This window comes from Ahaetulla prasina, chromosome 3 (genome assembly GCF_028640845.1).
Source record: "Ahaetulla prasina isolate Xishuangbanna chromosome 3, ASM2864084v1, whole genome shotgun sequence".
NCBI classification, from domain to species: Eukaryota; Metazoa; Chordata; class Lepidosauria; order Squamata; family Colubridae; genus Ahaetulla; species Ahaetulla prasina.
The window spans coordinates 123,596,677-123,610,535 of NC_080541.1; the positions used below are offsets into that span (position 1 = coordinate 123,596,677).

Below are 13,859 nucleotides of genomic sequence, written 5' to 3' on the forward strand. Positions count from 1 at the left end.
CTTCCTGGTTCCCCTTCCCACCATATCGTTGGGCTCCACTTGTCCAGCCAGGCCAGTCCCAGGATCACCACTTCAGTCATTTTTGGGACTATTACAAACCAAATCATCTCCCAGTACTGTCCCATTTCTAGCCTCACTGATTTGGTCAGGTGGGTGGCAGATTAATCAGCCATTGACCTGCACAAATCTCAAGGCCCTGGATAGCCGCTTTGCTCGGATTCCCAGTTTCAATACAGTTGGCAGGCTCATTAAATACCAAGTGCACCCTGAATCCAGTAGGTCATCAAACCTTCCCTGAACTCCTGACTCTTTCACTGACCAGCCCCTCTGCTTCAAGCCTTTTATCTCCGCCTCTACCTGCTGGGCTCACATCTCATCTTTGAATCTGGCCCATAGTTCCTCCAGGAAAACCCCAGCATTCCCCAATTGTGGTGCGTCCTCATCATGGAGGCTTGCCACCCATTCTGCGGCCTCCATGTCTAGGTTAGAGCTACAGCCTTCACCATCACCCTCCCGGTTGGGTAGGCTAAGACATAGTGATCCAGGTGAACAAGTGCCTAGTTCAGGAAGAAAGCCAGCTTGTCTGGGTTTCTGTCAAAGGTGACTCCAATTGGAGGGTACATGTTTTCCACACATACTCATTAATCCCTCTAAAGTCCACGCATAATTTCATCCCATCTTTTTTTTCTTAAACTAAATCGAGCCTGCAACTCGGGATTTCACTGGTTGGATGAAGCCTCCGGCTAGGTTCTTGTCAATATACTCCCTCAACTTCCTAGGGATCGTGGAATACATTTTGGGCTTAAGTAGTTTCGCCCCTGGTATGATTTTGATTACACAGTCTGTGGGGCGAGTGTGTTGCACTCCTTCTCACTGAACACCTCCACCAGATCCTGGAACTCTCTGGGGATGATTTGGGTCCTGGTGGTTGCTCTGATGTTGCCCTTGAGTATTCAGGCTACCTGCATTTCGCTGGAGGGTTAGCATGTTCTGGTCATGTGGAGGAGGAAGAGGACCTCTCCCTAGCCTCATCTTCCTGGTTCCCCTTCCCACCATATCGTTGGGCTCCACTTGTCCAGCCAGGCCAGTCCCAGGATCACCACTTCAGTCATTTTTGGGACTATTACAAACCAAATCATCTCCCAGTACTGTCCCATTTCTAGTCTCACTGATTTGGTCAGGTGGGTGGCAGATTAATCAGCCATTGACCTGCACAAATCTCAAGGCCCTGGATAGCCGCTTTGCTCGGATTCCCAGTTTCAATACAGTTGGCAGGCTCATTAAATACCAAGTGCACCCTGAATCCAGTAGGGCATCAAACCTTCCCTGAACTCCTGACTTGGGCACCACAATCCTAATGGGAATAGTGAAGGGGTGGGTTTCTACCTCATTGTCGCTGTCATAGAGTGCAGGTGGTGACTCGCCTTCAGCCGGAGCTCCACCCTCCTCAGTTGAGCCAGAGGGACCTCCATGGCCTGACTAGTTGCTGCCGGCACCTCCACCTTCGGTTTTGGGGCAGGCGCCAAGCAGTTGGCAGCGCAGTGTCCCTGCTGACCACATTGGAAACACTGGCTGAGGGCCCGGGTGGGTTCCACCAACAGATCAGTGGGAACAGTTGATGTTACCCACCTCCCAGCTGGCCAGTTCTCCTGGTTCCTTCTCGGTCTTACATCAGTGTTGCCTCTCGGTCTGCAACTCCTCAACTTCCTAGGGATCATGGAATACATTTTGGGCTTAAGTAGTTTCGCCCCTGGTATGATTTCGATTACACAGTCTGTGGGGCAAATGTGTTGCACTCCTTCTCACTGAACACCTCCACCAGATCCTGGAACTCTCTGGGGATGATTTGGGTCCTGGTGGTTGCTCTGATGTTGCCCTTGAGTATTCAGGCTACCTGCATTTCGCTGGAGGGTTAGCATGTTCTGGTCATGTGGAGGAGGAAGAGGACCTCTCCCTAGCCTCATCTTCCTGGTTCCCCTTCCCACCATATCGTTGGGCTCCACTTGTCCAGCCAGGCCAGTCCCAGGATCACCGCTTCAGTCATTTTTGGGACTATTACAAACCAAATCATCTCCCAGTACTGTCCCATTTCTAGCCTCACTGATTTGGTCAGGTGGGTGGCAGATTAATCAGCCATTGACCTGCACAAATCTCAAGGCCCTGGATAGCCGCTTTGCTCGGATTCCCAGTTTCAATACAGTTGGCAGGCTCATTAAATACCAAGTGCACCCTGAATCCAGTAGGGCATCAAACCTTCCCTGAACTCCCGACTTGGGCACCACAATCCTAATGGGAATAGTGAAGGGGTGGGTTTCTACCTCATTGTCGCTGTCATAGAGTGCAGGTGGTGACTCGCCTTCAGCCGGAGTTCCACCCTCCTCAGTTGAGCCAGAGGGACCTCCATGGCCTGGTGAGCCAGACTAGTTGCTGCCGGCACCTCCACCTTCGGTTTTGGGGCAGGCGCCAAGCAGTTGGCAGCTCAGTGTCCCTGCTGACCACATTGGAAACACTGGCTGAGGGCCCGGGTGGGTTCCACCAGCAGATCAGTGGGAAAAGTTGAGGTTACCCACCTCCCAGCTGGCCAGTTCTCCTGGTTCCTTCTCGGTCTTACATCAGTGTTGCCTCTCGGTCTGCAACTCCTCAACTTCAATATCTAGCACCATAGCAGCCCATTACCATTTGTTGATCTGGTCAGGGAGCCCCGGTAGATATACGTCGGCGCCGTTCCTTATCAAGGCCCTTTTTGAAGTAGTAGACAAGCAGTCATTCAGGCTAGTACCTTAGCTTCCCAGTGACCCTCCGGAACTCCTGAACATACTCTTTCACTGACCGGCCCCTCTGCTTCAAGCCTTTTATCTCCGCCTCTACCTGCTGGGCTCACATCTCATCTTTGAATCTGGCCCATAGTTCCTCCAGGAAAACCCCAGCATTCCCCAATTGTGGTGCGTCCTCATCATGGAGGCTTGCCACCCATTCTGCGGCCTCCATGTCTAGGTTAGAGCTACAGCCTTCACCATCACCCTCCCGGTTGGGTAGGCTAAGACATAGTGATCCAGGTGAACAAGTGCCTAGTTCAGGAAGAAAGCCAGCTTGTCTGGGTTTCTGTCAAAGGTGACTCCAATTGGAGGGGGTACACCAGCAGAGATAGAGGTGCCCAATAGCCAGTGTAGCAGTCAGGGCCTGGGGTGGGTGGGTAAATCCATTGGTATGGTCCAGGACACCAAGTGATTTGCTGCAGCCACCCCTCCAGTCTTGCAGCTGGAGGAGCTGAGGAGGTCAACTGATCAGTCGGGTTACTGCAGGTGAACTCGGCCTCCAATAGTTATGGGGTGGTTGGATCACATGGGTCTCCACCAATGGCTCCAGCCAGCATCTCTCTTTCACCCTCTCCACCATTTTCCCTAAGTCTTACCCATCTTCCCGGGGCTCAGGACCCAGGAGTGTTGGTTTAATAGAGTTGGCTTGATGTCATGGTTCCGAGTAATGATCCTGACCAAGTCAGAACTCTGACACTGGAACTATTCTCAAAGATTCTCTTTATTGGGTATATCATATTGGCTCATTCAAATGTGAAGCCAACTCTAAATATTTCCTGTGGTTCCGCATAATTAAACGAATAAATGATTTCCTCCTCCCAAGTGTCACAAATCACATAGCCCAACTGGGTAAATTGCAGTCTCTTCAGGCACTCCCCTCTTTCTTGCTCAGCACTTGTTGAGATGACCTGGCTCTACCAGCCTCTGCCTGTGTTATGTCTAGCACCTAGTAGAATAGCATTCCAAACCTATCCTCCCCACATCTGTGTGGCAACTGAGAAACAAACAAACAAAAAATGCCTCAGCCAGAGTTGTTTTGAAAATTGACAATACCTGGAAGAAACAAAGATATTAGAAAACCAATTCTGGAATTTAAATGCATTTGAGATCCATATCATTCTACCTGCAGATGCAGTCGCCTGTAGATTCTGCCACTATGTCACCTGTGGAAAGGACAGCTGCTTGGGTCTTAAACAATGGACAGTATGAGCAAGTGGAGGAAGAGGCAGAGCAAAACCCAGATGAAGCCAATCATACAGAAAAGGTAACAGTTATCTAGGTTCTAGCTTCTAGCCACATCTATAAGAAGTCACTGGAAAAGATAATGTGCAGAGATCATCGGTATAAAGTTGCACAGCTCTCTTTTTCAGTTATCAAATATCTGGATGTTGCTGTTCTTCCTTTGTCAGGGTCTGGAAGCTAGGTCAGATAATTGGGGGGTAGAAGTTGTGTCCAGGTAAATCAGGAATCTTTAAGATGGCTACTTTCAAAACCATTGAAATAATTTTCCTATTCTTTGGGATTCAGTTTCCTTGTTTGTAAAAGAGTATTTTTAATTCAAGCTCTTGTAAGAGCAGTATACTTTGTGGCTGCTTCTCTTGCTTTTCTTGCTGGACCCGTTCTTGGATACTCAGGCTACTAAAAAACTAATCCATGCCGTCACATTCTTCAAGATTTCCTGCTGTATTGTTCTTGGAAGTCAAGTCAAGCTCCAGCTAAGAAAAGAGGCTACATAGTCTAGTGACAATGAGTGAAGCTGTCTGAACACAGTTCTTCATACGGGACATGATTGCCAGTATGTTTCTAGATTCAGTTCAGTGTTTTCACATATTAATAAAGTCCTTCACAACTTGAGTCCAACATGCTTAGGGTAAGCTAGTAATATTCCTATATCAGTGTAGGACCTGTTTGAAATACCAGTTCCATATATGAAAAAAGTTACATGTTTCTTTCTTTCTTTCTTTTTTTTGGAAAAAAGTTTTTTTTTTTCAAAATAAAAGTTACATGTTTCTGAAATGAAATTATGTTTAAATAATTTATTTAGGGCTTTCAATTGTTTCTTTCTTGTAGTACTGGCTTCAATTGTTTGTTTTTGTTGATGCTTCTTATTTCAGAAGAAATGAAAGAATTCAAAGCTTCTAGTAATGACTTTCTTTTATTTCTCTTATGCTGTCTTGAGCCCGGGAAACTGGCTCATGAATTAATAAATACTGAAACTTTTTTATCTCCCTTCCTTCCGTCTTCAGTATCAGCAAGAGATTGTCAAGCTCAAGGATCGCCTGAAGGCATCAAGTCGACGGTTGGAGGAGTATGAGCAGCGTCTCCTTGTGCAGGAACAACAAATGCAGAAACTCATTTTAGAGCACAGATCAATGATGGAAGACAGCAAGGAGCGGCTGCGAAAGCAGCAGGAGGAGAAGGATAGCCAGATGAAGAGCATCATTAGCAGGTTAGGGAGGGAGGGGCTGAAGATAGAAAGACAATCCTCTCTATTTCCAACAGTGGGTTGCTCTTAGTCCAAATTCATACTGTTATTTGATATTGTTAGACTGGACCACATGAACCTGAGTTCAAAGTCTATGTAGTTTATATTCAGTTTCACTGCAGTGCAATTTAGGTCAGGTGATTTTAGACATATAAACTGGGAATTCTGGAAATTGAAATCCCAATTCATGTAGATAATGATATTTGGGCTGATGTAGGCATCCCAATTTCCTTGTAGCACCCACTCAAACAATTTGGAGCTTATTCACTGAAATGCTTGCTCAAGAAATAAAACAGCAGATGGCAATCTTTTCATCTTTAGCATCTTTACTATGCCAATGTTTTGTCTTGTTTTCTTTTGTGATGCTCTAGAAAGATTACCTTCCAAATGCTTTCTTTCCTTACTTGTAGATTAATGGCTGTGGAAGAGGAGCTAAAAAAAGACCATGCAGAAATGCAAGCGACCATTGATGCTAAGCAGAAAATTATCGAGGCACAGGTAAGGAACGATGCTTTTACATACCTGTATTGTTATTACCCCTTTACCATTCCCTTTCTTTTTGTTGTTCTTTATTCTGAAATTAAGGCTCTGAGTCATGTTTTCAGAGGCAGCATTTTTATGGTTCAAGATGGCTTTTCTCTTAGCCCAGAACATAATGGTTCAAAGTGTCTATCACCAGATACTCAAAGCTTCATGTGCTGAAAGCCACTGTTGCAAAATTCTGTCCAGTGTCTAATGCTTTGAATTATAGCTTTTAGTTGCACGTATTGTAAAATAAAACAAAACAGGACAAAATAGGACTTAAAACACACACAAAAAATGATGGTTTTTTTTTATGCTACTCTTACCTGCACACTTTGCCTATAGAAACATCTCCTACTTTAACACTGATTGATATTAGGGTTAGCGTTAGTCACATTTTCCTAAATATACCAAGATGAAAGCGCTAGAAAATGCTCTAACTGCTTTTGTAAATTTTCTGTGGATTTGTTGTTGTTATTACTGTTCCTTCAAGTCAATGTTGATTCCTGATGACTATCTGAATAGCTCCCTGTTTTCTTGGCAAGATTTCAGAAGTAGTTTGCCATTGCTTGCTTCGTAGGGATGAGAGAGAGGGACTGTCTGAAGTCACCCAGCTTTGTGCCTAAAGTGGGACTAGAATTCATAGACGCCCAGTTTCTAGTCTGGTGCCTTAATTCTTATACCAAACTATCTCACTCCAGGGCATTCCATCTTTATACTTATATTACTTTGGTTATAATTCATATTTATAAGTGCTTGCTTAGTGTTCTATGATGAATATAAATGTTCTCCTAGTGAGTTATTCAGGAGCAGGTTTTTTTCCCTTTCAGCCCAATTTTATCAAGAGAAGAAAAAAATTCTGAAGATTTTATTTAAAAAGCTGATTATGAGTATGGAATAATGCCACAGGATTTACAATATGAACTGCTGGAGATTAAATAAAGACGGTGGCTAAATTGAAAGCAAAGTTCCCCAGCTCACTGAATTGATGGAAGCATAATTTCTGTTCCTTAGTTATTTATGAATGATGTTCCATATGGTTGCTGAGAACTAGGCCCACATGGGTTATCTTCAAGCTGTTTGATTCATTCAGAGCGGTGTAGAATCTGGCTGAAAGCTTTGTAATAGTCTATTTCAATACGAGAGTGAAAAACAAAAACCCCAGACAAAAATCCCAGTATTTGAGGAGCTGCCACAAAGAAGAGGGGATCAAATTATTCTCCAAAGCACCAGAGGGCAGGACGAGAACCAATGGTTGGAAATTAATCAAAGAGAGAAACACCCTGGAATTAAGGAGAAAGTTCCTAACAGTGAGGACAATTAACCAGTGGAACAGCTTGCCTCCAGAAATTATGGGCGCTCCATCACTGGATGTTTTTAAGAAGACATCCAGATGTGATAGACAGTCACCTATCTGAAATGGTATAGGTTCTCTTGCTTAAGCAGGAGGCTGGACTAGAAGACCTCCAAGGTCCCTTCCAGCTCATTCATTCTATTCTATCCTACAGAGAAACTTTGTGGAATCAGGAACTGCATAGAGATTGATTTCTCACCCTGTGCTTCGAATGCCCTCTTTCCATCCACTCAACCAGCAAATCTTTTTTTCTTTTAAGTCTTTTTTTCTTTCTTTTTCTTTTTCTTTCTTTCTTTTTTTTTTTTTGCCTATTGCAGGTATGGTAGCCTGTATATCACTACTGCTTGCCGCCCCCCCCATTTAATTAACAGAGCTGTACTTTGGGCTATACATCCATTTGTAATGGCAAGTGACATCATCTCTGTGTTAAATTACACTTGTTAAAAAGGAAAGGGCAGGTTCAATTAGATCTCTAGATGAATACTGCCTGGCCTGCCCCCATGCTCTTAGATTTCCCCAACCCTAGCCTTATGGGTTCCAGTTTCCAGCTGCTCTCTGAATTTCATTGTTTGTGAATTTCATAATCCATAAGAATAAATTTATATTTTGTAATTGTAAAAATATTTATTTTATGACATTATGGGATAATTATTTCTGAGAAGGAACTGATTGTTTTGTGCAGAGATGGGGAGTGAGATCTAGTCAGACAAAACACGACTTACTTCATAAAAAATGAGTTGACTATAGGCAATTTTAATTATAGTATCAATCTGCTGTCATGAATGTACAGTTGCCCATTTTCACAAACACATTCCGCAAGCACATTTATACCTGTGAGATGTTATCCTTTTCAGATGCATGCCTAAATTTTCTTTGTAGCTGTTAGTGACAAAACTCCTTCTGACTACCACATTTCACATTGTTCCCGACTATGTCCACTGTGGGAAAATGGGTAATAAACACCTTACTCCTTCACTGATTTTATGACAGTCTTCTGGGAAACCCAAACCAGTACTGAGATTATTGAATATTCTCATACTGTGCCAAGATATAATGGCCATATATGCTTCTCTATCTGCATCCTCACACTAGTGGAATCTGATGGCCATGATATTTGTCAGTTAGTTCTCTCAAGTTGTCTTCAGGTTGGTGTCTTTAGAGATCCCAGATCTGTATACACCCAAACTCTGGAATATTCTGCCCTTTTATCAGTCTACCACCGTTTCCTGTTTTCATTTGTATAAGAGCCAATCCTTAAATTTCTGTTGTCTTCTGGGTTCTGCCTCAATATTTCTGTGTGATCTATGTGTACATGTATAAATGGCAACTTCCACAGAAGAGATTCTGGAGAGCTGGAAGAGGCAAGCCTGTTGTATTTGGCTGATGGGCTAGGAAAAACTCTTGGAAGAAGTAATAAGACATTGATTTTACCTTCACTGTTTCAAATCCAGTGAAGTCCTGTTGGTTGTGGTGAACATAGACAAATGTGATCTCATTTGGTTTTGTTTTCTGTTGTTCTTGCAGGAGAAAAGGATCCTCTCCTTGGATTCAGCCAATACAAGATTGATGAGTGCCCTAACTCAAGTGAAGGAACACTATGGCATGCAGGCCCGGAGCAGCGTCTCTCCTACTAATCCCCCCAGGCTTTCCATCACAGAGAATGGGGAATTTAGGAACAGCAGCTGCTAATTTCAAGTTGTCCCACCAAACTAATTGCCATCTTTCATTTCCCTTGCCCACTCCAAGCCTAGTTAATCCTTTCCATCCCAGAAAATGGGGAATTTAGGAACAGCAGCTGCTAACTACAAGTTTTCCCACCAAATGAATTGATATCTTTCATTTCCCTTGCCCACTCCAAGCCTGGTTGACCAACTCCCTTGGTGTTCTCCAAAATCTTCAAAATCCCTGCTTAAAAGCAGAAAATTTCAGGGAAAACTGGACTGCCTGCCACAGCCATATACCTGTACTATCAACCTGCTTGGGCTTCCTTTCAACATTGCAGCTGGTAATTACATTTCCATATTTCAATTTGCTAGTTTTTCAACTTGCCTCTCTACATTAAATCTCGACCATGGCAGCAACATGTCATGGTACATAGGGCAGAGCAGGTATCAATAGTTTCCGCACTAGGTGAGCACAGAAAAGACTGTTTAATGTAAGTCAGGGGTCAAAAAAGTTTAAAAAATGAATTGAAAAACAGATACTGATTTTTTTTTTAAATCAAAGGTTTAAAAAACAAGAAATATGTAAAAATCTAATGAAAAGTTTTAAAAGGTAAACAGGTTTTGAAGATTTCATTAAAAATATGTTATTTGGGGGAATGATAGACATATTGCTGACCCGTTTGCTGCTATTTAGGTTTTTGTGTTGTTTTGTTTGTTTTCTCAAATTCCTCCTATAAACATCTTTTTTTTACAATTTAGATTATTTTTAAATTTAAATGTTATTAGTCAGCTGTTTACATAGACCAAGAACAAGGAGTTTTATCTGAAATGCACTACCTCCCCCTACCTTCCATTCCAACAATGAGACTGACATTTGATAGCAGGTGAGACAGGAATACTCTTCAAGAGTCTTTACCGAAAACATTTCACCCTGGTGGGGCAGGACAATTGCATCACGCAACTCATCCATTATCTCCCTGGCATTTCCTAGCTGTCAGGAATGACAGTGTACACATTTCTTATCGAGGGCTGTTTTCTTTGTCTCCTGCATTTGTAATTATGTTGGCACCTGTTGACATCTTGCAGTGCAGAGTGAACCCTATCCATTCCTTCTCACAGCCCACACTTTCTTCTTGGTGATTTGGCTCTCCATTCCCATATTAACCTGGGTACCTATTTGGTATGGCAGGCAACCATTTTACATGGAGAAACAATTTACTCTCTTTTTCAATCAGGATTCTTCTCTTCTTCCGCAGAGCAAAATTGGAAGTTCCACTTCCTTTCTCACTGTTAAATTCCTTTGTGATGGTTTTAAAAAGGGCTGTAAGCTTGTCCTGAACAGTTCACACAAGTATCTAGCTATTCCTTTAATACAGAAAAAGTAACTGTACAGAAATTATGTCCTTACAGAACAAAAGTAAGCTCACTTAACAGAAGGAAATGAAAAATGTTAATCCCTGTCTGACATACAGCCCTTCACCAAGCCACTTGTCAGTCATCCCATTTGGCCATTTAAAGAGGCTTCGGCTTCTCAGTCCTCAGTTTGGGACGCATGCACACCAGCTGCGCCCCTGCAGCACTGCTGAGGCTTCTTGAGCCAGAGGCTCCTCCAGGTTCTTCTTCTCCAATTCTTTGCTTGTTGCCCACATCTTGGGTCTTTGGCCTCCTGGTGGGATCCAGGTAGGCACTACTGTGAAAAGTGACTTAACCATCCCATTTGGCACATTCAACAAAAGAAACTCTTGGCTCTTTATAATTAACAAGAGTCTAGCTTTATTGAAAACTCCACCTAGGTATAGCAGAGACAAAGTCAGTTCTGGGATTTTCCTACAAATTTACCTGTGTAGGTAAAAAACACATTTTCCCCTCCAGGCTACCTGCAGTTCATAGTTTATCAATTGAGTTCAGTTCTTTTGTTTTGGGAAAGAGTGTTTTTGATGTTCACATAATCTTCATAACTTGTCCTTGGTGGATAATGTCTTGCTGGCAACAGAAAGCACTCTTGCATTCTGTAGACTTCCCTCCCCCTTAGGAATTCACCACCCCCTTCCTATCACTGTATGGCACACTGCAAGCAAAAGCAGGTGCAGGCAACTATGGAGTAGAGTCAGGTTTGACACCACTGTTCAGCTGTTTCTCTCCTCATCCGCAACTACATTACTCTTTTCTTGCACAACAAACCATAAACCACCCTTAAAGCCAATTGTTTTCCTCTCAATGGCTAGTATTTCACTCTTCTTCTTGATAAAGACAGAAGACAAACTCTTTACTTGTGGTCAGAAGAGGACAGTCCTGAAATAAAGAATCTTTTTGTGATGCTCCAGAGGGTGGCAAGCAGGAAAATGCATACATAACCTTCCCCAGTAGCATGGCATTCAAGGGATTAGTGTTCTCATTTAATCGGCAAACTGAAAGCATGCAACAAGAGTCCCAAGTGGACAGAAGACTTCAAAGGCCAGGCGTTGCGAAAAGTGGACCATGGATCTAAACATGGCTGTTCATTCAGCCTGAAAGTAAATTAATAGGGCCAAGCTTCTGGTGCATAGGGCAGGACTGAAGTTTAGGGTGCTAGTGAGCAGTGTTAGTGACAGCCTCCTTGTTGGCAAGCTGGCACTGTCCAATTGCTACCACGCTCCTTGGACTGAAGATCTGCCAGACACACCCACAGAGGTGGAGGAGGGGTGAGAGCTGGCCCTTTCCAGAACAAACTTCCTGACCCTGCTCTAGGCATTCAAGTGTGCAGTTTCAGGATGCCAGAGGTTCAAATCTCTGGACACATGAAATCCAAACCGGCCAGTTCTATCCAACAAGGGAAGCTCAGCCAATGGTGGCTGCTATGCCAGTACCCTGTGGGAACTACTGAAGGATGGGAAGAGCTTGGTTGGTTGACAAGACACGTGAAGTGCTTTTGGTCTGTTCACTGTAACATGCAACTGCTCAAAGACTGGCTCCTGGTCCTCTGACTGCAGGAGCAGCTGCTTTGGAGACTGCTGGCTGGATCAGCCTCAGGTGCTTGGTTGCTTACCAGGCTGATTGCTTGCTTGACCCATTCAGAACGCATTTTTTGCCATCAGGATCCTCTGAATCTGAGCTACCCATGGCATGAATCCTTCTGCCCTCTTCCAGAAAGGAATGAGCAAAAAAAAAAAAAACCCAGAAAGCAGAGAAGGGTAGAGGATTGTTTTCTTTCTTAATAAGGCAGAATCCTAACATGGTGGAGAAAAGTAGGGCTGCATCCAAAGCAACTTTTCCTACATCTACAATATTCACCAAGAGAGGACAATAGTCCCTATCATATTCTGTATGATTTCAGGAGTACTTGCAGTGTTTCTTATTAATAAGAAAGTTAATGAGATCCTACTGCCATATAGGCAGTTCTCTTAAGAGTTGCCCCCCCCCCAATCTTTGGACACCAGGGACCAGTTCCGTGGAGAATGGTTATTCCATGGACCAGAGGGGGCGTGGTTTTGTGTGCTGCCTGCATCCTGCGGATGGGGCTTCCCTTGTTTGCATGGCCCAGTGCCTTGTTGTGCCAAAACAATTATAATTTTCACATCCAGGATGAGGAGGAATGCCTATCTCTATTCAAGATTGGTCTCACATTATAGTCACTAAGACCTGTAAAGAGAGTGTCTAAAAGTCCCCCGTTAAATTCTCACCCATAACGGCATAAGTGGAATAGTCAAATAGTTCAGTGAAAACAAAATCCCTTTTCTGACATTAAAGCTAGGAATCCAGAGATAGTATTAAATCTTTTTATCTTTTTTTTTGGAAATTATATTTGGCTTATTCAGGAAAAGTTTCAAATAAAAAACACAAAATATTGAAAAACAATTAAAAAAAAGCAACAAACAAGACATAAAAAAGTGTCTTTAAAAATTAACACATATACACATAACATCCTCCCTACTTGAATGTTCATTAATATAATACATTAATCTCCCACCCCTTACAAAACAGACCAAAAAAAATCTTTAAATTACTCAACTACTGAATCTATTTACATATTGTTAGTCTGCCATCTATATACTGTATCGATAACAAAATAGTTAATAGAAAAAATAAAAGTGATAAGAATAATATATAAAAATAATAAAGATTATCATTAATAATGAAAATGAGATGAGATTAAAATTCCAAAACCCTCTGTTAACAAACTTTTATTGTAAACAGCTTGTAGAAAATTTACTATAGCTTCTTTTGAAACTTTTTTATTGGTATATCAAAGTATAAAATACAAAGAAAAAGTCAAAAAAGTAAGGAAAAACTAGGAAGGGGGAGAGGGGCAAGAAAAAATATATGGTATAAAAAGGTCAAAGGAAAGAAAAAGGCACCAACTTCCGATTCTCTTTAGCACAGTAGAAGATAATATTACAACTGCAACTTTTTACTTTTACACAACAGTATGTACAAGCCATTTGTACAACAATAAACCTGTCTAATTAGCAGAAACAAAATAAAAGTTTCACTTTTTTTATTGCAAGCACAAAATCTGGAAGCAATTTCAAAAGGTTAGCTATATTCTCTTCTTTGCATAAAATAATTGATTTGACCATCTATGCTTCTCTTTGCTGTGGGGAATAATATATGCTTCTGTTAACTCATTAATCTTTATCATAATTCATATTAAGAGAATACTCTATATTATTTCAAAAAGCAGTAACCCGAAAGGCAGAAAACACTTTTTCTAGTATTGATATTTTACTAACTTTAAAAAATACTCAAGTATTATATGTAAAGGGGGGGAACCCTTTATTTTAAACCCAAAACACTATACTACATTAGAGCTTTCATTCAGTTATATATATCACACCAATATAAATCCAATTAACTCCAATTAGTTCATTGAATTCAAATCTCTCCCTCAAGTTTATCCTCATGGAATGGATTTTTTGCTTATTTTCAGATTTAATCAACAGTATTTTACAAACTTTGTACAGCATTACATAAAAAGACAGAAGATATGCATTTACAAACTCATTTTATACATACAAAACTACCTTAAATCCTTTTTTCAA

At 42.0% G+C, this 13,859-nt stretch overlaps 1 protein-coding gene across 4 annotated transcripts in view; it reads left to right on the plus strand.

The window, feature by feature from the left end:
* RASAL2 (RAS protein activator like 2) overlaps positions 1–13,569 on the plus strand; it is a 157,308-nt gene extending 143,739 nt beyond the window's left edge. For 3 of the 4 annotated variants that reach the window (XM_058175413.1, XM_058175412.1, XM_058175415.1), the window contains 4 exons: positions 3,946–4,080; positions 5,063–5,265; positions 5,712–5,799; positions 8,702–13,569. In XM_058175413.1, coding sequence (XP_058031396.1) covers positions 3,946–4,080; positions 5,063–5,265; positions 5,712–5,799; positions 8,702–8,866 — 591 coding nt within the window. In that variant the 3' untranslated portion in view covers positions 8,867–13,569. The remainder of the gene's footprint in view (positions 1–3,945; positions 4,081–5,062; positions 5,266–5,711; positions 5,800–8,701) is intronic. The other variant, XM_058175414.1, reaches the window with a different exon arrangement.
* Positions 13,570–13,859: the final 290 nt, after the last annotated feature.